This window comes from Camelus ferus, chromosome 10 (genome assembly GCF_009834535.1).
Source record: "Camelus ferus isolate YT-003-E chromosome 10, BCGSAC_Cfer_1.0, whole genome shotgun sequence".
NCBI classification, from domain to species: Eukaryota; Metazoa; Chordata; class Mammalia; order Artiodactyla; family Camelidae; genus Camelus; species Camelus ferus.
Window position 1 is genome coordinate 64,112,696 of NC_045705.1, and position 25,337 is coordinate 64,138,032.

Below are 25,337 nucleotides of genomic sequence, written 5' to 3' on the forward strand. Positions count from 1 at the left end.
TTTAAAATTATTGTGAGTTCCTGGTGTGATTTACACTGAAGCACAATATCAATTACCAAAAGGTACTAATTGCACCCATTCTACTCTGTTTTAATTAAAAACAAAAGATTGTATTTTGTTAAATATTTTAATCATAAATTCATATATAAGAAAATACTTGTTCTCTGTTCTTTCCAGAGAAAAAAATCATAAAGCAGTTCACTTCTGTGTCTCTCAAATTCCATTTTCTGGGAATGACTGAAGACTGTGTAGGAGGCTTATTTTAGATTATTTAGAGATTCATGTACTTGCCAAAGTTCAATGCTGATTTTGCAGAATCACTGAAGACAAGCACATTCAGAGAGTAAACCTTTAAAAGATTTCATTGGCAAGAGCTAGAAGTATCTTTGGTAAATAATTTTCTCTATGACTTTACTAAAAAATAGTATCTCCTGATTCCAAAAGGACTTGGGAACTGCTCCCACTGTTCTGTTTCAATAGTGAGGTGGGTGGGACCCATTTATGGAAAGTGGTGTGAGGTCACATAGAATTAATGTGAATTAATGAAAGGAAACATTTTTTCCTCCCTTTGAACTTATAAAGTCATTGTGCCTCCTCTTGAGGATCACCTGTTCACAATGGCCTTTGAGGAGCTCCTGGATAAAGTTGGTGGCCTGGGAAAATTTCAGATCCTTCAGATGGCTTTATTTTTTCCCTTTTTGATGCTTGGAGTCTGTCAGGTGCTGTTGGAGAATTTCACTGCAGCCATTCCTGGTCATCGCTGCTGGGTCCACATCTTGGATAATGACACTGTCTCTGATAATGGCACTGGGATACTCAGCCCTGATGTCTTCCTAAGAATCTCCATCCCATTGGATTCAAACTTGAAGCCAGAAAAATGTCATTGCTTCCTTCTTCCCCAGTGGCAGCTCCTTCACCTGAATGGGACCCTCCCCAACATGACTCACCTGGACACAGAGCCCTGTGTGGATGGCTGGGTGTATGATCAAAGCTCTTTCCACTCTACCATAGTGACTGAGGTAAATGCCCCATTTACCTTTTGTAAGTACATGGTCTGGGTGTTTAGAATAACATAAAACAAACAAGGTTCAAGTCTTCAGTTACTGTGTAGATTGCATAGCCATCTTTCTTTCATTGTTTCAGCAAAAAGTGATTGCTTTTCTTTTTAATTGCCAAGTAATTACATGACAGTAGAGGACAGTGGAATCAGCCAGTGAGACATGAAATTTACTATCACAAACCGTTCAATGTAAGATGAAGGCTGATGATTAGACAAATAAGGACTTGATATAATGTGTGAAAAATTATTCTTAGTCACTTGTTATCAGCCTAGTTGCAAATTGGAAATACTGTATTAATTAATACCAAACTTCATGCCCTGGCTACTTGATAGAGAAACCTATCAGGTATTCCACTCTAAGTGTGAAATCCAGGCATCAGTATAAAAAATCAACCTCAATATTTTCAATGTGGGGCAAAGATTGAGAATGACTGAAGTATGCAGTTCTAAGTGAATATAAAGTTCGGCTCTAATATAACTTAGAAAATTTAGTTGAAGATTTCTAGAGAAAGCCATGCTTAAGCTAAGACTTGAATGATATAGATGAATATATCTAGTAATAGAAGCCAGAGAGTGTGCTCCCTAAGGGTTACTGGAGTGAGTGAACACATAAGATGGTGTGAATCTCCGTTGTGCTGGTTTCCTTCTCTTCCAGTGGGACCTAGTATGTAATTATCAGTCACAGAAACCAGTGGTTCAGTTCCTATTCATGGTTGGAATGCTGGTGGGAGGCTTCGTGTATGGCCATCTCTCAGACAGGTGAGTGTCTCCAGATCACTGCTGTCCTTCCTCTGTGGTGTTTTCACAGTTTATGATTAATTGTTTAATAAAGAAGTCTTTATTGAGTTTCAATATGCAATTTATTCTGTTTTGGGTTGCCTTGGTTCCCAGGGAGCTATAGATGGAAATGTAGAATTAAACTTATTGTGATCAATGCAATTTTGTTGTCACACAGCTCTCTGTCTTGGACACAGAAATGACATTTCCATAAGATATGGGTGGCATTTCAGAGCAGTATTTAGAGGTGAAGTATCATGATTCTTAATTTAGCAAGATGAGAAGGAATTACCTATGGGAAGTGGGGGAGGGTTGTTCAAGACAGGAGATTCAGCCTGTTCAAAAGACATGGATATGGTGAACAGCACTGTAGGCCTTTGCCATGGTTTCTGTGTTAAGTGACTCCTGGACTCTGATTAAATTCTTCTGTATTCCCAGATTGATCATTATGTTATCGAGCATGCCCCACTGTAATTAGTAGGTATTTTCATAAAACCTGGGTGCGTTGTGAGATGGCACTATATTGTATTAAGAAATAATTGTGATTATAATCTGGACCTCTGATCTTGTGAAAAAAGGCTCTTCAGTGGTAATACTTGCAAACATATAAGGTAATTAATCTATAGACCTCAGGCGTCATAATCTGTGATGTGAGATGTTTGGGTTATCCTTGCCTGACTATACCCATCCTGAAGCAAGAGACAGCCATAGCAGCCACACATTTAAGTCTTTCAGAGAAGAATTGGAAGACTTAAAGTATCCCTTACCATCTATAAACCTAGCATCATTTAATCTTTCAGTTGAAAATTGTGAACTCAATGTATCACTCTGAGTTCAATTTGTAAAATATTTCAGGGTTAGAGTGCTCATATTGACCAGTTTTCAGACTGAGCTCTTTATGGTGATTCACAATAAAATGCTGATTGATCAGTTTAGGGGGGCAGAAAGTGATAAATGTTTTAAATTTCTTAATGTGGAAAAGAGGTATGACAGAACATAAGAGTTGAAAATTTGGTGAAGAAAAGGGAGAATGATAGCTAAGCTAAAGACTTTGAACCAAACATAGGTATAAAGCTTCTGGACATTGACCTTGACAATAAGGCACAGGTAATGAAAGCAAAAATAGACAAATGAGATTATGTCAGTCCATAATGCTTCTGCACAGCAAACGAAATTATCAACAAAATGAAATGGAAGCATACCAAATGGGAAAAATATTTGCTAGCCTCATATTTGATAGAGTTAATATCCAATTATACAGGGAACTACTACACCTAATAGAAAAACAACCAATAATCTGGCTCAAAAATGGCACAGAAGCTCAATAGGTATTTCTCCATAGAAGTCATAGAAATAGTCAACAAGTATATGAAAAGATGCTTAACATCATTAATCAACAGGGAAATACGATTCAAAACCACAATGAGATATAGCCCTTATGCTAATTTGGGTTGTTATTATATTAAAAAATAAAGCAGTGTCAGGGAGCTATTTGCCTATATTTTCCCTAGGAGTTTTACTGTTTCAGGTCTAATTTAAGTCTTTAATCAGTTCTGAGTGAATTTTTAAATAGTGTAAATAGGGGTCAAATCTCATTCTTCTACATGTTATCATCTCATTTTCCCAACATCATTATTGAGGGGACTGTCTTTTCCCCTTTAAGTATTATTGGTTCCTTTATCAAATATGATATATGAAGCACTAGTTTCTGGAATCTTGTTTCTGTTCTTTTGGTTTATGTGTCTATTTTTTATGTCACTACCATACTGTTTTGATCACTACTGTTTTATAATATAGTTTGAAATCAGAAAATGTGATGCTCCTATCTTGGTTCTTTGTCAGGATTGCTTTGGCTTTTGGGGATTATTTGTGATGTCGGATAAATTTTAGGATAGTTTTTTCTATTTCTGTGAAAAATGCCATTGGAATTTTAACAGGGATATCATATAATTTATGGATGGCTTTGCATAGCATGGTCATTTTAACAATACTAAATTTTCCGATCCATAAGCATGGGTTCTCTTTCCATTTTTTGGTGGGGAGGAGGTAATTAGGTATGTATGTATGTATGTATGTATGTATGTATGTATTTATAGAAGAGGTATTGGGAATTGAACCCAGGACCTCATTCATGCTAAGCATGCACTCTACCACTACCACTTGAGCTATACCCTCCTCCTCTTTTTCCATTTTTTTTGTACATTATTCAACTTCTTTCATCAAAGCATTATTTCCAGTATCCAGATCTATCACCTCCTTGGTTAAATTTATACTTAAGTATTTTATTGTTTTTGATTCTATTATGAGTGAAATTGTTTCCTTTATTAGTTTTCCCCCCAAATATTTCATTGTTCATGTATAGAAATGCAGTTGTTTTCTGTATATTGATTTGTATCCTACAACTTTACTGTATTTATAGATAATTTCTAACAGATTTGTAGATTATTTCTGTAGATTTTTGGTTGAGTCTTTAGGATTTTCTATGCATAAGATCATAGCATCTGCAAAGACAATTTAATCCTTCATTTCCAATTTGGATTCCTTTTATCTTGCCTGATTAGTCTGACTAGGACTTCCAGTATTATGTTGAAAGGAGTGGTTTGAGGGGCACCCTTGTTTTTTTCTGAATTTAGAGTAAAATCTTTCACTGTCATTGTTGAATGATGTTAGCTGAGGGCTTGTCTATATATGGCCTTATTATGGTGAGCTACTTTCATTCTATAATAATTGAGGATTTTTGTCATGAAGGATGCTGTGTTTTGTCAAATTGGTTTTTCAGCATCTGTTGAGGAGGTCCTATTATTTTTGTCTTTCACCCTATTAATGTGGTGTATCACATTTATTGATTTGCACATGTCAAACTATCCTTATATCCTATGGATGAATCCCACTTGATCATGGTGTATGATCCCTTTAATGTACTGTTGACTTTGGTTTGCTTATATTATGTTGAGAATTATTTGCATCTATCTTCAGCAAAGATGTAGATCTGCAGTTTTCTTGTAATGTCCTTATCTGATTTTGATATCAGTAATTTGGTGGCCTTCTAAAATGAGTTTGAGATTGTACCTTCCTCTTCAATTTTTCAGAAGTGTTTGAGAAGAATTTGTGCTAATTCTTCCTTAAATGTTAGATAGAATTCATCCATTTGACATCTTGGTGCTTTTTAAAAAATTTAAATATAGTTGATTTACAAGATTATATTAATTTGCAGTGTGCTGTATAGTGATTCAAGATTAATTAATTAATCTCTTAAAGATCATACTCCATTTAAAGTTATTAGAAAATAATGGCTGTATTTCTTTGTGCTGAACAACATTTCCTTGTTGCTCAGCTATTTTATACATAATAGTTTGTATCTCTTAATCCCATACCCCTGTCTGCTGCTCCCCTTTCCCTATTTCCCCTGATAACTAGCAGTTTGTTTTCTATATCTCTGAGTCTGTTTTGTCATATACATTCGATTGTTTTATTTGTTTAGTTTCCACATGTAGGTGATACTGTCTCTTGCCTGATTTATTTCACTAAGTAAAATACCCACCCCAATTCCCAAGTCCATCCACATTGTACAAATGCCAAAATTTCATTCATTTTTATGGCTGAATTATATTCCACATATATACCACATCTTTATCCATTCATGTGTTGATGAGCACTTAGGTTGCTTCCATATCTTGGCTATTGTAAATAATACTTCTGTAAACTTTGCTGCATGTATCTTTTTGAATTAGTGTTTTTGTTTTCTTTGGGTATGTACCCAAGAGTAGAATTGCTGGATCACATGGTAATTCTATTTTTAGTTTTTGGAGGAATCTCTATACTGTTTTCCATAGTGGCCTCACCAATTTGCATTCCCACAAATGTTGCATAAACGTTCACTTTTTGGTTCATTGTCACCATCATTTGTTTGTGGTCTTTTTGATGATAGCCATTTTGACTGGTGTGAGATGGTATTTCATTTTGGTTTTTATTTGCATTTGTCTGATGCTTAGCAGTGTTGGACATCTTTTTATGTGCCTGTTAGCAATCTGTATGTCCTCTGGATAAGTGTCTCTTCAGGTCTTTGTCCATTTTTTAATTGAGCTGTTTGTTTTTGATATTGAATTATATGAGCTATTAATATATTTTTGATAATAAGCCTTTTTGAGGGTGTGTGTATGATTACTGATTGAGTCTCCTCAATCATTATTGGTCTGTTCAGATTTTCTATTTCTTTATGATTCAGTTTTGGGTGATTGTATGTTTCTAGGAGTTTATCCATTTCTTCTAGGTTATCCTACTGTGATACTAATCCCTTATTTTTTGTATCATTTGCAAATATATCTTCTCCAGTTCAGTAGATGTCTTTTCATTTTGATGATTTTCATTGTTGTGCAAAAGCTTTACAGTTTAATTAGTTCCCATTTCTTTATATTTGCTTTCAATTCTTAGCCTTGGGAGGCTGATCCAAGAGAATATTGCAATGATTTATGTCAAAGTGTGTTTTGCCTAATTTTCTCTTCCAGGAGTTTTATGGTTTCATGTTTTACATTTAGATATTTAAACCAGTTTTTGCTAATTTACTTACTTATTTTTCATTGAAGTATAGTTGATTTACAGTGTTAGTTTCAGGTGTACAGCAAAGTGATGTGATTATAGATATATACACATTTGTTTTCAGATTCTTTCCCATTATAGGTTATTACAAGATAATGAATATAGTTCCCTGTTCCATACAGTAGGTCTTTGTTTTATCTATTTTGTATATAGTAGTGTGTATATATTAATACCAAACTCTTAGTTTATCCCTCCCCCTCTTTTCCCCTTTTGTAACCATGTTTGTTTTCTATGTCTGTCAGCCTATTTATGTTTTGTAAATCAGTTCATCTATGTCAGTTTTTTAGATTCTACATATTTCCTGTCTGGATGTTCTATCTATTGATGCAAGTTGGGTGTTAAAGTCACTATTATTTTGTTATTGTCAATTTCTCCTTGTATCTTATTATTTGCTTCATGTTTTTAGATGCACCTATGTTCGGCACATATATGTTTATAATATCCTCTTCTTGTACTGATCCCTCTATTTTTATATAATGCCCTTCTTTGTCTTTATACCTTTGTTTTAAAGTCTATTTTGTCTGCTATGAATTTTGCTACCTCTATTTTCTGTTGTTTCTGTTTACATGAAATATCTTTTTCTGTTTTCTCATTTTCAGTCTTTGTGTGTCTTTAGCCCTGAAGTGAGTCTCTTGTAGGCAGAATTTTGAAGGGTCTTTTTAAAATACAGTCAGCTGACATATATCTTTTTTTTTAAACATTTTTTATTGATTTATAATCATTTTACAATGTTGTGTCAAATTCCAGTGTTCAGCACAATTTTTCAGTCATTCATGGACATATACACACTCATTGTCACATTTTTTTCTCTGTGAGTTATCATAACATTTTGCGTTTATTTCCCTGTGCTATACAGTGTAATCTTGTTTATCTATTCTACAATTTTGAAATCCCAGTCTATCCCTTCCCACCCTCCACCACCCTGGTAACCACAAGTCTGTATTCTCTGTCTGTGAGTCTATTTCTGTCCTGTATTTACGCTTTGTTTTTGTTTGTTTGTTTGTTTTTGTTTTTGTTTTTTAGATTCCACATATGAGCGATCTCATATGGTATTTTTCTTTCTCTTTCTGGCTTACTTCACTTAGAATGACATTCTCCAGGAGCATCCATGTTGCTGCAAATGGCATTATGTTGTCGGTTTTTATGGCTGAGTAGTATTCCATTGTATAAATATACCACATCTTCTATATCCAGTCACCTGTTGATGGACATTTAGGCTGTTTCCATGTTTTGGCTATTGTAAATAGTGCTGCTATGAACATTGGGGTACAGGTGTCATCCTGAAGTAGATTTCCTTCTGGATACAAGCTCAGGAGTGGGATTCCTGGGTCATATGGTAAGTCTATTCCTAGTCTTTTGAGGAATCTCCATACTGTTTTCCATAGTGGCTGCACCAAACTGCATTCCCACCAGCAGTGTAGGAGGGTTCCCCTTTCTCCACAGCCTCTCCAGCATTTGTCATTTGTGGATTTTTGAATGACGGCCATTCTGACTGGAGTGAGGTTATACCTCATTGTAGTTTTGATTTGCATTTCTCTGATAATTAGTGATATTGAGCATTTTTTCATGTGCTTTTTGATCATTTGTATGTCTTCCTTGGAGAATTGCTTGTTTAGGTCTTCTGCCCTGACATATATCTTTTGATCAGAGCATTTAGTGCATTGACAATTAAAGTAATTATGGCGGGTAGATATTTATTGCTATTTAATTAATTGTTTTCTGCTTGTTTCTATAGTTCTTCCTTGTTCATTTCTTATTTTTTTTCCTTCCCTTATTTTTTGATGATTCTCTTTAGTAGCAGCCTTTTGTTCCTTTCTTTCAATTTTTGCATATTTGTTACAGGTTTTTGATTTGTCACCATGGGGTTCATATATGTAGATGAATAATTATATCTACTTGTTTTAAACTGATAGTCATTTAAGTTTAAACACATTCTAAAGGATCTACTTTTTTTATTCCCCTCCCCCACATTTTGTGTTTTTGATGTCATGTTTTAAATATTCATGTTTATTCTTTAATTATTTATTTTATTTATAGTTGCTTTTACAGTTTCTTTTCATCTTATAATCTACATACTGGCTTATTTATGTGGTTGATCTTAAGTCCTTAATGTATATTTACCTTTCCTAGTATTGTTTTACCTTTTCTATAGGTTCTTCCTTCTTTTTCACTTAGAGAAGACCCTTCAACATTTCTATTAGTGTAGTTTTAGTATTGATGAATTCTTAAGTTTTTTGCTTGTCGGAGGATTTCTTTAACTCTCCTTCCATTCTAAATAATAATCTTGCTGGGTAGAGTATCCTAGGTTTCAGGTTTTTCCCTTTCAGCACTTTGAATATATCATACCAGTGTTTTCTGATCTGCAATGTTTCTGAAGTAGAAAAATTTTCTAGGCTTATGGGGATTTCCCTGTGTATGACTATTTTTCTCTTGCTTCTTTAGAATTTTCTCCTTATCTTTCATTTTTGCCACTGTAAGTATAATATGTCTTGGTGTGAGTCTGTTTGGATTCATCTTGTTTGGGATCCCCTGTGCTTCCTGTACTTGGATATCTATTTCCTTCTTTAGGTTTGGGAAGTTTTCAGCTATAATTTCCTCAAATACATTTTTGTTCCCCTTCTCTCTCTCTTTCTCTTTTTTTCTAGGACCCTTATTATGCAAATTAGTGTTGTCTCAGAGATCTCTTAAATTGTTTCATTTTGAAAATTTCTTTTCCTTCTGCTGTTTTAATTCAGTGATTTCCATAATCCTGTTTTCCACATCACTTATGCAGTGTTCTATATCACTTAGTTTTGTATTCATTCCTTCTAGTGTGTTTTCTAATTTTAGCTATTGAATTGTTTATTTCTGATTGGGTCTTTTAACAATATTTTCTGGTTTCTCATTAAATTGTTCACTGTTTAGATCAATTCTTTTCTGTAATTCAGATAATGTTTTTATCATCAATGTTTTGAATTCCTTATCTTGTTTTTGTTTCATTATTTTTTTCAGAGGTTTTCTCTTGACCTTTCAAGTAGAGTAGTTCCTCTGCCTTTTCATTTGCTTAATTTTCTCTGCCTCTATTAATTTTTTAATGAAAGTAAAGAAACAATCCCCTTTAAAATAGCACTCAAAGTAAAAAAATACCTAGGAATAAATCTAACCAAGGAAGTGAAAGAAATATACACAGAAAACTATAAACCATTGATGAAGGAAATTAAAGAAGACTTTAAAAAATGGAAAGATATCCCATACTCTTGGATTGGAAGAATCAATATTGTTAAAATGGTCACACTGCCCAAGGCAATCTACAGATTTAATGCAATCCCTATCAAATTACCCAGGACATATTTCACAGTACTAGAACAAATCATATTAAAATTTATATGGAACCATCAAAGACCTAGAATTGCCAAAGCATTACTGAAGAAAAAGAAAGAGGCTGGACGAATAACTCTCCCAGACTTCAGACAATACTATAGAGCTACAGTCAACAAGACAGCATGGTATTGGTACAAAAACAGACATATAGACCAATGGAACAGAATAGAGAGCCCAGAAATGAACCCACAAACTTTTGGTCAACTAATCTTTGACAAAGGAGGCAAGAATATACAATGGAATAAAGACAGTCTCTTCAGCAAATGGTGTTGGGAAAATTGAACAGCAGCATGTAAAGCAATGAAGCTAGAACACTCTCTTACACCATACACAAAAATCAACTCAAAATGGATCAAAGACTTAAACATAAGACAAGATACAATAAACCTCCTAGAAGAAAATATAGGCAAAACATTGTCTGACATACATCTCAAAATTTTTCTCCTAGACTTTATTCTTTTAGAGCAGTTTCAGATTCACAACAGAATTGAGCAGAAACACAAAGAGTTTACACATAGCCCTCCCCACCTACACATATATACTCTTCTACCCTCAACATCCCTCATCAATGCAGCATATTTGGTACAATTGATGAAACCACATGGGCACATGATTATCAACCAAAGTCCATAGTTTACATTAGGGTTCACTCTTGATGTTGTACATTCTATGGGCTTTGACAAATGCATAATGACATATAGCCATCACTATATTATCATACAGAATAATTTCATTGCCCTAAAAATCCCCTGTGCTCCATCTGTTCATTCCTCCATCCCTCCCTCCCTCTCCCCAGACACCTGGAAAACACAATCTTTTAATTGTTTCTGTAGCTGTGCCTTTTCCAGAATGTCATTTGGCTGGAATCATAGTTTGTAACCTTTTCAGACTGGCTTTTTTCATTTAGTAATATGTCTTTTAAGTTTCTTCTATGTCTTTCATGGCTTTATAGGTCATTTTTTTTTACTGCACGTATATTTTTAAATTTATATGTATGTACTGTTCATTTTTTCTAAGAACGTTCAGAGCTTTAGCTTTTTAAACTTACATAGCTATCAAAGAAATAAAGTCAACCACAAAATAAGAATTAACTGAAAAAGATACATACACAATACTATCAACAGCAACATTATTTATAATTGCCAGGATATGGAAGCATCCTAAGTGCACATCAATAGTTCAATAGATAATGGAGATGCAGCATATATATATGTAATGAGATACAACTCACCCATAAAAATGAAGAATATTTTGCCATTTGTGGCCCTTAATTCACTTTTTTTTTCACTTCAAAAGCCAGAATTTTATAACTGGCAGTGACATTTCCATTACATCAAAACACCTAAAAATAAACTTAACCAAGGAGGTTACCTATACTCTGAAAACTGAAATGACACAAAGAAATGCAAAGATTTCTTGTGCTCTTGGATTGGAAGAATCAACACCATCAAAATGGCCACAGATCCAACACAACCCCCAACAAAATACTCACGACATTCCTCACAGAACTAGAGCAAATAACTCCAAAATTTATAAGGAACCACAAAAGACTCTGAACAGCCAAAGCAATCTTTTGTAGGTTTTTTTTTCCTCTTCTTTTTGTTCTCTTTTCTTATGGTTTGATGACTAGAGAAGTTCCTTTAACATTTGTTATGGAGCTGATTTGGTGGTGCTGAAATCTTTTAGCTTTTGTTTAACTGTGACACTTTTGGTTTCTCCATCAAGACTATACGAGAGCCTTGCTGGATAGAGGATTCTTGGTTGTTAAGTTTCCCCTTGCATCACTTTAAATATATCGTGCCACTCCCTTCTGGCCTGTAGAGTTTCTGCTGAAAAATCAGCTGATAACCTTATAGGAGTCCCTTGTATGTTATATGTTGCTTTTCTCTTGCTAATTTTAATATTTTCTCCTTATCCTTAATTGTTGTCAATTTGATGGCTATGTGCCTTGGTGTGTTCCTCTTTGGGGTGATCCTGTGTGGTACTCTCTGCACTTCTAGGACTTGGATGACTGTTTCCTTTCCCAAGTTGGGGATGTTTTTGGTTATTATCTCTCCAAAAATTTTCTCAGGTCCTTTCTCTTTTTCTTCTCTTTCTGAGACCCCTATAATGAGAATATTAGAGCACTTCATGTTGTCCCAGAGTTCTCTTAAACTATCCTCATTCCTTTTTATTCTTTTTTCTGTTATGAAGTAGTGATTTCCACTAATCTGTCTTCTAGCTCACTGATCCGTTCTGCCTCATTTAGTCTATTCTTGATTCCTTCTTGTGTATTATTCATTTCAGTGATTTTATTCATCAACTCTGTTTGAGTATTCTTTATATTTTCCAACTGTTTGCTAAAAACTTTATTCTGTGCATCTATACTCCTCTTGAGTTCTCTGAACATCTTAACTGCCTCTATGAATTTAGATGAAAGAGTTACCTACTGGGAAAGGGTGTTGTTATGTGGGAGCTTCCCTGTATAGACTGTGTGTGCCTATGCCTTTGTATGAGAGCTAGATATACCTGGACACACATCACATCTTTCCTTATGTTGTGCCTTCAGCTATCACCTTGGTAGGAGGTGGGACTGGAGATGGAGGGACTAGATCCAGCACCTAGTGTAAGATGGGACTTCCTCTGTGCTCAGTGGCTATAATTGCCCTGTCAGGGTTGGGATATAATCTTAAAATATTGTAACAGAAGCTCTGAGACTTGGACACATGCTGGATTTGTCCTTTTTTTTTTTCCTCTCCCTTTGCCCTGGGACCTTTTCTCCAGAGGAAAGGTGTGATGAGGCAATGGGGCCTGTGTACTGACAAGGGCTCTTGTGCAGACAAAGGTTTGATGTGCTGCTGTTTGGCATCCATGGCTACAGTCAGACACAGGCTCAGGTGCATGTACCCTTTGTTTCTCACAGCCAATCGCTTCTGCATGCTTCCACTACTCTTACCTTATCGTGGAACTGCTCCATAGGATTGGCAGTGGCCCATGAGGACTCAGCATATATTGGGTGGTTATCTATGGAGAAGCAGCTGTTGTCAGAGATCTGGGTGGTTTCTGAGATGTTGCTTGGCTGTGTCAACAATAGCTGCTGCCACCCTACCCAGGTTCCACCCCAGAACTAGGTTGCCTCTGTGTCCCACAGTTTTTCTGGTTGTGGGTACCACAGATCCAATGCAGCACTGAGGTGTGGAATTGAGTGGGGCCAGAGAGTTTGCTTGGTTATGGGTGTGATGCACTGCAAGGTGGTAGTGGGAAACCTTGCAGCTGCTAGGGCAGAACTTTCTATGCCCTGCCTTCGGGGCTAGCAAGTTCATGTGTGTTCCTCAAAAGCTGAGTCCAGACTCTCCAAAGCTCTTCAATTATTCCCAGTAGTCCTCCAACCAGCCAAGGGGGATTGTCTCCTCCAGTAGGCCCCCGGATTTGGACATGCAATCTGTAACCTGACCTTCTCATTCCCCAGGTGACGTGTCCACCCATATAATCTCCCTTTTCCTCTGAGTCTTCCCGATGAGCACAGGTCCTGACCTAATAGAGTTTCTTCCCTTCCTACCTGTTTACATGTGTATCTTTCTTACATCCTTGGTTTACAGAAGTCAATCCGACATTTTCCAGTTAGTTTTAGTGAGAATTGTTCCATATGTAAATGTATTTTTTATCTGCTCATGGGGAGAGGTGAGCTCCACGTCCTTTACTCCACCGTCTTGTTCATTTTCCAGAGTTGTGGTGCTCTTATACTCTGTTCTAGATGAAACATATTGCTTGAGCCTTATAAATCCAGATTCAACAAAGACTGGTCCTTACATAAACCTTCAAAAACTTTAGTGCATTGCTCCATTGATCTTTTGCATCAGTTGAGTTTTAACCTGTCTAGTCCTAGAGATTCAAGTATACTTCTAGCTCTCTTATATTCTAGACATTATACAGACTCTCTACTTTGCTAAATACATGTACAAGTATAATGGGTGCTTCTAGTATATTACAATTTCCAACATTGTAGTTTCTTTTATATGATATCTCTTGGTGTCAGATGCCTCCTGACAATTGGAGAATAAAATTTTTTGGTATTGTTAGTGTATATTATAGACAAGGAGTGTTACTTTCAGATTTCTGTTGTTGATTTAGCTCTTGATTTTTCAAGTTTCAGGTACAAAGAATCACTTGTTAAAACATTCTCTATGTTCATGTATAACTGAAAAATTGTGCTCTACACTGGAATTTGACACAACATTGTAAAATGATTATAACTCAATAAAAATATTTTAAAAAATTCTCTAAATTTCAGAGTAGTCTTTTGTTTTTACCACAAATTGTCATTTCTCCAATAATCTAATTTGCTTCTCTGTTTCTTAGGTTTGGGAGGAGGTTGGTTCTCAGATGGTGTTTGCTCCAGCTTGCCATCTCTGGGACCTGTGCAGTTTTGCTCCCACCTTCCTCACTTTCTGCTCACTACACTTTTGGTCAGGTTGTTCTACTGTGGTCATCTTAATAAATACCAGTACACTCAGTAAGTCAACAGTTTTGATCTCCATTTTCCAAGTCTTGAATTTGACCTTCAAATTTCACATTTATCTGACATTAATATCCCAACTGGATTTTCTTTCAGTTGTGGAGTGGACAAGATCCCAGTCTAAAGCCATGGTAATAACACTGGTAACCTGTGCCACTAGTATGGGACAGATAGTCCTGGGAGGACTGGCTTTTGTTTTTCAAGAGTGGCGTACTCTGCAGCTGGTGGTGTCTATACCTTTCTTTGTCTTCTTTATCTCCTCAAGGTATGAGCCTTCTCTCTCACTCTGTCTTATGGGGTCCTGGGATGAAAATGCAGATTGTATCTGGATGTATTGATTTCTTATTCCCTAGGCCCTCTTTTATTGTTTGAACCTAGAACCTATGACTATCATCTGTTCATTCTGTGCAATTTGCAAAACAGAACAGGGGATAACAATGATCTTTCTGCTGGGGAGTTCTAAATATTTTCTGCTGTCTTCCTTCATAAGATTAACTCACTATACTGGTCGTAGAGTTATCCCAATTTTACTCTCCTTAATGTAAAATATAGACTAAAACATTTAAAAAGAAATGCCTTTAATTCTTTTTTTTTTTGAATTTGAGTGAACCAGGTCATGGTAAAATTTTCTGTGACTTCATTGTTGTAGATGAAATTGGATAATAGGAAGATGTAGCAAATTTATTCTTAGAGCAATTTGACAAAAGAGCAGTGTAATTTCTCCAGTACCAAAAACTGGCATGCAGTTTAGATGATTTACATCATATGTTCAGCACTCTCTCTTCCCTTAAATAATTTTAACAAATGTTTATGTATAGATAATGTCATTCTTACAAGTATAACCAGTCTAGGAAGAATCAGATTTAGTCAATCACAGAGAGATGACTATAGATTCAATACAGTGAGATGAGTTCACAGACAGAGGGAGTGTGATACATGTAAGACTCATTCATTATGTCATTCCATCCTATAACAACCCTACAGAGAAGAAGACACCATGGTCCCCATTTTATTGATAAAAATCTGAGGTGGGTGTAAATAAGTGACTCACTTGGGTAATTAGTTACCAACAGAGCTGGTAGTGGCAGAAGTCTTCCAATCTTTGTTGGGCTTTAAGCTTACATATTTGGGGCCTTCTTTTTTATTTTTATTAAAAATTTGTTTATTGAGGTATAGTCAGTTTACAATGTTATGTCAATTTCTAATATATAACATAATGTTTCAGTCATACATGTATACATATATTCATTTTCATTATATATATAGTAGAAACTTGTTGTTTATCTATTTTATATATAATAGTTAGTACATGCAAATTTTGAACTCCCAAATTTATTCATTCCATCCCCTTTGCTCCCTCGTGGCCATAGTTTGTTTTCTATGTCTGTGAGTCTATTTATGTTTTGTAACTATGTTCATTTATGTCACTTTTTAAAGATTCCACATATGAGTGATATCAAATGATATTTTTCTCTCTGGCTTACTTCACTTAGTATGATAATCTCCAGGTCCAACCATGTGTAGCAAATGGCATTATTATATTCTTTTTTATGGCTGAGTAGTACTCCATTGTACATGTATACATCACAACTTCTTTACTGAGTCTTCTATTGATGACATTTAGGTTGTTTTCATGTCTTGGCTATTGCAAATACTGCTGCTATGAACATTGGTGTGAATGCATCTTTTTGAATTAGAATTCCCTCTGGATATAACTCCAGGAGTGGGACTTGCTAGATTATATAGTAACTCTATTTTTTTAGTTTTTAAGGAATCTCCATATTCCAATGGCTGCACCAAACTACATTCCCACCAACAGTGTAGGAGGGTTGCCATTTCCCCACACCCTCTCCAGCATTTGTCATTTGTAGACTTTTTCATGATGGCCATTCTGACTGATGTGAAGTGATACTTCACTGTACTTTTGAGTTGCACTTCTCTAGTAATTAGTAATATTGAGCACCTTTTCATTTGCCTATTGGCCATTTTTAAAACTTTTTTTACTGATTTATAATAAGTTTACAATGTTGTGTCAAATTCCAGTGTAGAGCACAATTTTTCAGTTATACATGAACATACATATATTCATTGTCACTTTTTTTCTCTGTGAGCTACCATAAGATTTTGTGTATATTTCCCTGTGCTATACAGTATAATCTTGTTTATCTATTCTACAATTTTGAAATCCTGTCTATCTCTTCCCATCCTCCACCCCCTTGGCAACCACAAGTTTGTATTCTATGTCTATGAGTCTGTTTCTGTTTTGTATTTATGCTTTGTTTGTTTGTTTTTGTTTTTTTTAGATTCCACATATGAATGATCTCATATGGTATTTTTCTTTCCCTTTCTGGCTTACTTCACTTAGAATGACATTCTCCAGGAGCATCCATGTTGCTGCAAATGGCATTATGTTGTCGGTTTTTATGGCTGAGTAGTATTCCATTGTATAAATATACCACATCTTCTTTATCCAGTCATCTGTTGATGGACATTTAGGCTGTCTCCATGTCTTGGCTATTGTAAATAGTGCTGCTACGAACATTGGGGTGCAGGTGTCATCCTGAAGTAGGGTTCCTTCTGGATATATGCCCAGAAGCGGGATTCCTGGGTCATACGATAAGTCCATTGATGAAGAAAATTAAAGAAGACTTTAAAAAATGGAAAGATATTCCATGCTCTTGGATTGGAAGAATCAATATTGTTAAAATGGTCACACTGCCCAAGGCAATCTACAGATTTAATGCAATCCCTATCAAATTACCCAGGACATATTTCACAGTACTAGAACAAATCATATTAAAATTTATATGGAACCATCAAAGACCTAGAATTGCCAAAGCATTACTGAAGAAAAAGAAAGAGGCTGGAGGAATAACTCTCCCAGACTTCAGACAATACTATAGAGCTACAGTCAACAAGACAGCATGGTATTGGTACAAAAACAGACATATAGACCAATGGAACAGAATAGAGAGCCCAGAAATGAACCCACAAACTTTTGGTCAACTAATCTTTGACAAAGGAGGCAAGAATATACAATGGAATAAAGACAGTCTCTTCAGCAAATGGTGTTGGGAAAACTGAACAGCAGCATGTAAAGCAATGAAGCTAGAACACTCTCTTACACCATACACAAAAATCAACTCAGAATGGATCCAAGACTTAAACATAAAACAAGATACAATAAACCTCCTAGAAGAAAATATAGGCAAAACATTATCTGACATGCATCTCAAAAATGTTCTCCTTGAACAGTCTACTCAAGCAATAGAAGTAAAAGCAAGAATAAACAAATGGGACCTAATGAAACTTACAAGCTTCTGCACAGCAAAGGAAACCATAAGTAAAACAAAAAGACAACCTACCGAATGGGAGAAAATTTTTGCAAATGAAACCGACAGAGGCTTGATCTCCAGAATATATAAGCAGCTCATACGACTTAATAAGAAACAACCAAACAACCCAATCCAAAAATGGACAGAAGACCTAAACAAGCAATTCTCCAAGGAAGACATACAAATGATCAATAGGCACATGAAAAAATGCTTAATATCACTAATTATCAGAGAAATGCAAATCAAAACTACAATGAGGTATCACCTCACACCAGTCAGAATGGCCATCATTCAAAAATCCACAAATGACAAATGCTGGAGAGGCTGTGGAGAAAGGGGAACCCTCCTACACTGCTGGTGGGAATGCAGTTTGGTGCAGCCACTATGGAAAACAGTATGGAGATTCCTCAAAAGACTAGGAATATTGGCCATTTGTATGTCTTCTTGGAGAAATATTTGTTTAGGTCTTTTGCCCATTTTTGGATTGGGTTGTTTGTATTTTTTGATATTGAGTTGTATGAGCTGTTTGTATATTCTGAAAATTAAGCCCTTGTCAGTTGCATCATTTGCAAATATTGTCTCCCAGTTCATAGGTTGTCTTTTTGTTTTGTTTATAGTTTCCTTTGCTGTGTAAAAGTGTAAGTTTATTTAAGTCCCATTTGCTTATTTTTGCTTTTATTTCTATTGCCTGGGAAGACTGCCCTAGGAGAACATTGCTAAGATTTATGTCAGAAAAGTTTTGCCTATGTTTTCTTCTAGGAGGTTTATAGTGTCTTGTCTTATGTTTAAATCTTAAGCCATTTTGAATTTGTGTGTGTGTGTGATGTGAGGGACTGTTCTAACTTCATTGATTTACACGTGACTGTCCAGCTTTCCCAACACCATTTGCTGAAGAGACTGCCTTTTATCCATTCTTGCCTCCTTTGTTGAAGATTAATTGACCATAGATATGTGAATTTATTTCTTGGCTCCCTGTTCTTTTCCATTGATCCATGTAGCTGTTTTTGTGCCAATATTGTGCTGCTTTGATTACTGTAGCTCTGTAGCATTGTCTGAAGTCTGGGAGGGTTATTCCTCTAGCCTCACTCTTTTTCTTCAGTATTGCCTAGGTAATTCTGGGTCTTTTGTGATTCCATATAAATTTGAGGGTTATTTGTTCTAGTTTTGTGGAAAACATCCTGGGTAATTTGGTAGGGACTGCATTAATCTGTGTGCTTTGGGTAGTACTGGTCATTTTAACAATATTAATTCTTTCAATCCAAGAGCATGGGATATCTTCATTTCTTTAAATCATCTTTAATTTCCTTTATCAATGCTTTGTAGTTCTCTACATAAAGGCTTTCACATCCTTGGTCAGGTTTACTCCTATGTATTTTTTATTTTTTGGATGCAGTTTTAAAAGGGATTGTTTTTTCACTTTCATTTTCTGGTATTTCATTGTTAGTGTAAAGAAATGCAACTGATTTTTATATATTAATCTTGTAGCCTACTACCTTGCCAAATTCTTTTATCAGTCCAGTAATTTTTGTGTGGAGCCTTTAGAGTTTTCTATAGTATCTGTCATCTCCATATAATGACAATTAGCTCTTCTCTTCCAATTTATATACCTTTTATTTCTTTTTCTTGTCTGACTGCTATGGTTAGTACTTCCAGTAGTATGTTGAATAGAAGCAGTGAGAGTGGGCATCCTTGTCTTGTTACAGATTTTAGTGAGGAGGCTTTAAACTTTTCACCTTTGAGTATTATGCTGGCTGTGGATTTGTCATAAATAGCTTTTATTATGTTGAGATAGTTCCCTCTATACCCACTTCAGTTAGAATTTTTATCACAATTGGTGTTGAGTTTTATCAAGTACTTTTTCTGCATCTATTGAGATGGTCATGTGATTTTTGTGTTTTCTTTTGTGATGTAACATTGACTGATTTGTGTATATTGAACTATCCTTGTGTTCCTGGGATGAATCCAATTTCTTCATTATGTATTATCTTTTTAATGTTTTGTTGGATTCTGTTTGCTAATATTTTGTTGAGAACTGGGGAGCCTATTTTTTTTAAAAGTATATATATTATAAATATATATTGGGAGTACAAATTTGCTAGATCCCATGCCAAGGTTTGAAAGGAAATCATTCATGTGAGGAACTCTCAATCTTAAGCTTCATAAGCTTCTTGGAAAATCTCCTAGAGAGTAAGCAGAGAGTCATTTTGGCTCCAAAGTTTGTTATCCTTTGCATTTAGTACACCTTTAAATGTACTGTACGGAGAGATCATTGCCATATTTGTGTAATAGAACACGATTTCTATTCCAAACCCAACAAGTGAAATGTTGGATATTACATGGGAGACAAAAGCATGTGTTATCAAAATCATATGACAAACAAGCAGAAGAGAGTTGACTTACATGTGTGTGCCATTCTTTCATCAGGTGGCTGATAGAATCTGCTCGGTGGCTGATTATCACCAACAAACCAGATAAGAGCTTAAAGGAACTTAAAAAAGTTGCACAAAGAAATGGAATAAAGAATGCTGAAGCTATGCTGAACATGGAGGTGAGCAGGAGAACAAAGGTGGCTACTGGGTTGGAGGGAAGTCATAAACTGACAACTGTCTTCTTATTGAGACAGGCAAACTGCTTTTCTAACAAGGGCAGCTAGATGAGAATGCAAGCTCCATTACTTCATCTTTCATGTCTGTCTCATAGAAAGGTAGTGTTGCCCACTGTGCAGCTTCCTTCCTTTCACTTCCTGATCTGAATCTATAATCTATGTACTCTTGTGGATGCCCTGTCTCCATCGGTGGCCTTGTTTTCAAAATACCATTATTGCTATCTAATTTCCTGGAGTGTCCCTTAACTCCTTACATCTTCCTTCATATCACGTGCTCACCTGTGACTGTATGTGTAATATGTTGTACTCAAAAGAAAAGGAACACATCTTCTCATCCTGTTTGGTGTTAGTGCTCACAGAAATACGTGGCACTATGTTGGCAAGTGATACATGTTTGTTGTTGTTGAAGGGTTTGAGATCTGCCATACAGAAGGAGCTGGAGGCAGCACAGACCAAAGCTACTGTGTTTGACTTGTTCCGCACACCCAACCTACGTAAGAGGATATGTCTCCTGCTCTTTGTGAGGTGGGCTTCACATAGTGCATGACAACATTCAAAGAGTGGAGCCATGATTCTATTCATTTCAAATGTTATAATAGTGTTACGAAAGAGGGGCACTGATTTGGAGAAAAAAGATGAGGAAAACACTAAATATGTGCTATGTTTGGGGATAGTCAACAGATTGTAAAAAGACTCACATTGAACTAATTATACAATGAGGAGTAGTTATTTCATGTCACACTCCAGTCTTTTCACTGGAGTCCGATGTTAAGAACTTCCATCACAGTGCAGATTTTGACATTTAATTTTTTCATTGTTTTCTTTTAATTTTAATTGAAGCAAATCTTGCAACTGTAATATGAAGAGATCATGAATATATACAGATCAATGAATATTTCAATATGCAAAAATACAACCAACATCCAGATGAAGATAGAAAAATCTGAATTCCCCACAAGGTCCACTCATATACCATACATTAATAACCACCACCATCACCACCATCACCACCATCACCACCACTACCACCACTATGACAGCTCCACTTTCATTCCCTTCTCCCTGCCCTCCCATGTCAAATAAAACTTAACAACTGTTCTCAACTTTGTCACCATAGATCAGTGTTGCCTCATCTTGACCTTCACATAATGTAAATGATAAAAAGATTCTGTGACAGGCCCTCTTTCCTCATACTCATTCATGAAGTTTCATCCATTCTGTTGCATGTAACAGTAGTTTGTTCTCCTCTCTAGTGTTTTAGTTTCCAGTAGATGAATACACTACAATTTTTTTTTATGTGCTTCAACACTGGTGGACTTTCACTTGTTTCCAACTTGAGGTTTTAGCAGTAGGGCTTCTGTAGAAAATTTTGTACGTTATCTCTTGAGATGATATAAGTACTTAATTTGGTAGGGTTAAAAGGAGAAAATTGAGATATAATTCTGAATTTTTGAAGACTTATGAAAAAGAAAAGGAATAACAGGAGAATACAGACCTACTGCCAAGCTTAAGAAATTAACTATTGAGTTGTACAGATTACCTCTTCCTTTGCATATCCTAGTAGACTGCTTCTTTGATTAACTGCATTGTACTTTATAACCTTTCCCCTATCCACTAGGTCACAGACTTAGGTTAATGAACCCTAGGCACATTGAGTGGAAAGAAAAAGTAGAGATAATGGTCAGGAAAGGACATACTTGCTTATAATTTCTGTGATCGGTGGTGGCTTCTTCTGCTGTAATGTCTAGGTCTAGCTCTATCTGGGTGTACTAGATCATTAAAGTGGATTCTTAGATAGTGTCTGGATAAATTTTAGCTCCCCACTAGCTACCTTTGATTCCATTTGCTATGTTACAGTTAGTACATATTTGTTTGCCTGAATTCTTGCATTTTCTCTCAGCCCCAAGAAAGCAGATATGAACTTTAATTTCCTAGAATTATGTTAGACCCCAGGAGACTGTGCTTCCTGGTCAAGGGGACAAGATAGATTCTTTGCAGCTTCAATCACCTGTTGAGAAAAGGGAAATTATTCACAGTATTGGGATGGAGGAGGGGATGGGGAACCCAGAGCATACTGAGAAACCTCAAAAAAAAAGAAACTCTTCTTAAATTTCCAGTTTTCATTCTTCTATATTCAACTTCTATACACCATCCAAATGGTGACTGGGTCAGATTATGTTTTCCTATCAGTATCTAGTCTATGCTTATGGATGGCAAAGAATCACAGAAGGAATATCATTTTCATATATTGTCATGTAATTGTTTATGGTAACTTTAAAATGATCCCTTTACGATGTAGTATATACAAATCAGACTGGGTGTTTATTATTTAACATTGATCATTGGCTGCCTGGATCAATATAATCATCAACTATAGCACCCAGGCACTAAGGCTTGTGTCTTTCCTCTTTTGTTCACTACAGATTTGCAAACACAGTGCCAGTCTATGGCATCTCTCTAAATCTACAGCACTTTGGGAGCAATATTTTCTTGTTCCAGGTAATCTTTGGAGCTCTCACAGCTTTAGTCCGAAGTCTTGTATTTTTAGTACTGAAATATATGGGCCGTCGACCAACCCAGACACTTTTCTTGTTCCTGGTGGGACTTGCCATTTTGGTCAACATGTTTGTGCCACAAGGTGAGAGAAGACTGTACTTTGGGGAAAGGAAGTGTCTTTTCTTTACCTTCAGGGATTTTATTGGCCACACTTGTCTGAAGCCAGGAGTAAACAGAGGTCCCAATTGTATGCTAAGTATTCCCCCAAACCAATCTGAGGGTTTAGGAGAAATTCTGCTACTAAGTTGTTGGGAAAAGAGCTAAAGGACAACAAAGGGCAGCTCAGGCATATATTTATGTTCCTCACAGTTTAGTAGTGCCTGGAAACTGGTATCACTTATTCCAGACAGTTTCCTTAGGACAGCATGTGTTCACTTGCTCTTTGCCCATTCATACTTTTAAAAAGAAGCTTAGAGGGGCAATGCTTTGCAATTATAACCCAGGTGAGGACACAATATGGTCACTCCCTCTGTATGGGCTCTTCATTACCAGCTTTGATGACTAGTCTACTTACCGATCTCTATGTATCCACGTGTGAGTGTGGTGTTTTTTAGGTTACCATGACTACAGCTCTTGCTTATGAGAGTCTTCCAGGAAATGAAAAAAAAAAAAAACCCCATTTTTAAGAGGTGAAGGAGTATCGAGTGGGTACTTTTGTCAGAGTAAAATCCTTGTCCATTCCCTGTTCGATTATTTTATAAGTTGAAACAGTGATGATACTGTAGTAATTAGGAGAACCTTAGTGAACACTATGCTTCACCATCTCCCAATGCAAGAATATGCTTTACAGCATCACAGATTGATGGACTCTGCTCCTCAGAATATCATGAATGAGGCAGGTTTACACTTTTACAATAGAATTCTTTCTAATATCATAAAGCTATAATTACATTTCTTTTTATACTGTGCAGAAAACTCATTCTCTGAAATTTTTTTTAGTGGTTCCCAATTTCTGATCTTTTTTTGCCTAAGTGATGTTTCAATTCTCGGTTCCATGTGTGTAACATTGATCTAAATCTAGCTTCTCTGCAGCTGGTCCACTTACAGAGTAGTCTTGTCCTTTTACTACTCTCATGCCATCCTCGCCCTGTGACAATGTTGTATCTACACTAGGTTAACTGACTCATTTAGGTTTACCTGGGACTTTTCCTGGCTTTATCAATGAAAATATCGCATTTCTAAAAACCACCTAATTTACAGGAATGCCAGGATGCCTCGTCACTTAAATTCAGCACTTTAATTGTCAAGTCCTCAAGATGAGAACTGAGTCTGAGACTCAGTAATTGTGTACTTGAGAGTCCTACTTCCTGCAATAAGGATTTACCAAATACTGGAAAGAATACTTAAAAGCAATTTCTGCCAGAAGCACCTTTTCTTCTCCATCTCCAGCAAATATCAGATATGCAGAGAGATTTGCTGCATTGACATCAGATAATTTTATGTACTTTTTAACCAAGTATATTGTTAATTCTACGCTTCTCAACTACTCCATGACGTCTGCCACTGTAATATTTTCTACAGTATATTTCAAAAATACCAATAACCTTTAGTCCTGACTAAATTTGTTGGATACTAATTTCTTCAGCCTGATTTCTTAGTCTTACTTGTTTTCCTGTCCCCAGAAATGCAGACTCTGCGTGTGACTTTGGCAAGTTTGGGGGTCAGCTTTGTTTCTGCCTCTGTCACCAGTTTCTCTATCCACTCTGCTGAACTCATCCCCACTCTGCTCAGGTATAAGAGTTTATGGATAATCTGCCTTGACCAAAAATGGGACTTTCCAAGCTAATTGATGCTTATTGCAAGAATAAACACAATAAGGTCTCTTCATTATAAGTAATCATTTGTAATAATAATATACTAACAGCAAGTATTACCAGATTTATTGAAAAAGCTGACTTTGTGCCATGTACTGAGATAAACAATACATCAATTCATCCTCTCATTTACCTTTTGGACCACTCACCAGAATATGTGTAATGTGCAACATTCTGTTTAAAATGATGAAAGTGAGTATTAACACACTTTGACCCTGACAAAGACAGCTAGAATCACAGAACAAATCTCGAAAACAAGTGTTTTTCATCAAGCCCATGTATGTAACAATTGTATTTTATTGTTTTCCAATAATAGTGTCAAAATAATAGACCATAAATTACACGTGTGTATTTTTCCTGGATTATTATGTATTTTCACTTACTCTTCAGGACAACAGCTTCAGGATTAGAAATGATAATTAGCAGGTGTGGGGCAGCACTGGCTCCCCTCTTGATGACCCTAGTGGTGTATCGACCCACCTTGCCCTGGATCATCTATGGAGTCATTCCCATCATTGCTGGTTTTGTTGCCTTTTTCCTGCCTGAAACCAGAAATCTGCCCCTGCCTGACACCATCCAGGATGTGGAAGATAAGTAAGTAAACCTAGCCATCCCCTGGAGAACTGTGTGCTTTGGATCTGTGGGTGAGAAAGGCAAAACACAGAATGAGTCCCTCTGGTCACTGGTAAGGCTGAGCCTTGCCTGGGATACTTCCATCTTGGGCCATTGCCTTTCCTGA

At 36.1% G+C, this 25,337-nt stretch overlaps 1 protein-coding gene across 1 annotated transcript; it reads left to right on the forward strand.

The window, feature by feature from the left end:
* The first annotated feature begins 444 nt into the window (after positions 1–444).
* On the forward strand, positions 445–25,337 carry LOC102507604 (solute carrier family 22 member 10-like). The gene is given in 10 exon segments (XM_014556816.2): positions 445–1,019; positions 1,716–1,819; positions 14,132–14,190; positions 14,193–14,285; positions 14,385–14,553; positions 20,048–20,171; positions 20,638–20,753; positions 22,652–22,866; positions 24,407–24,515; positions 24,989–25,337. Coding segments are annotated over 10 exon segments (1,740 nt in total). The 5' UTR covers positions 445–617.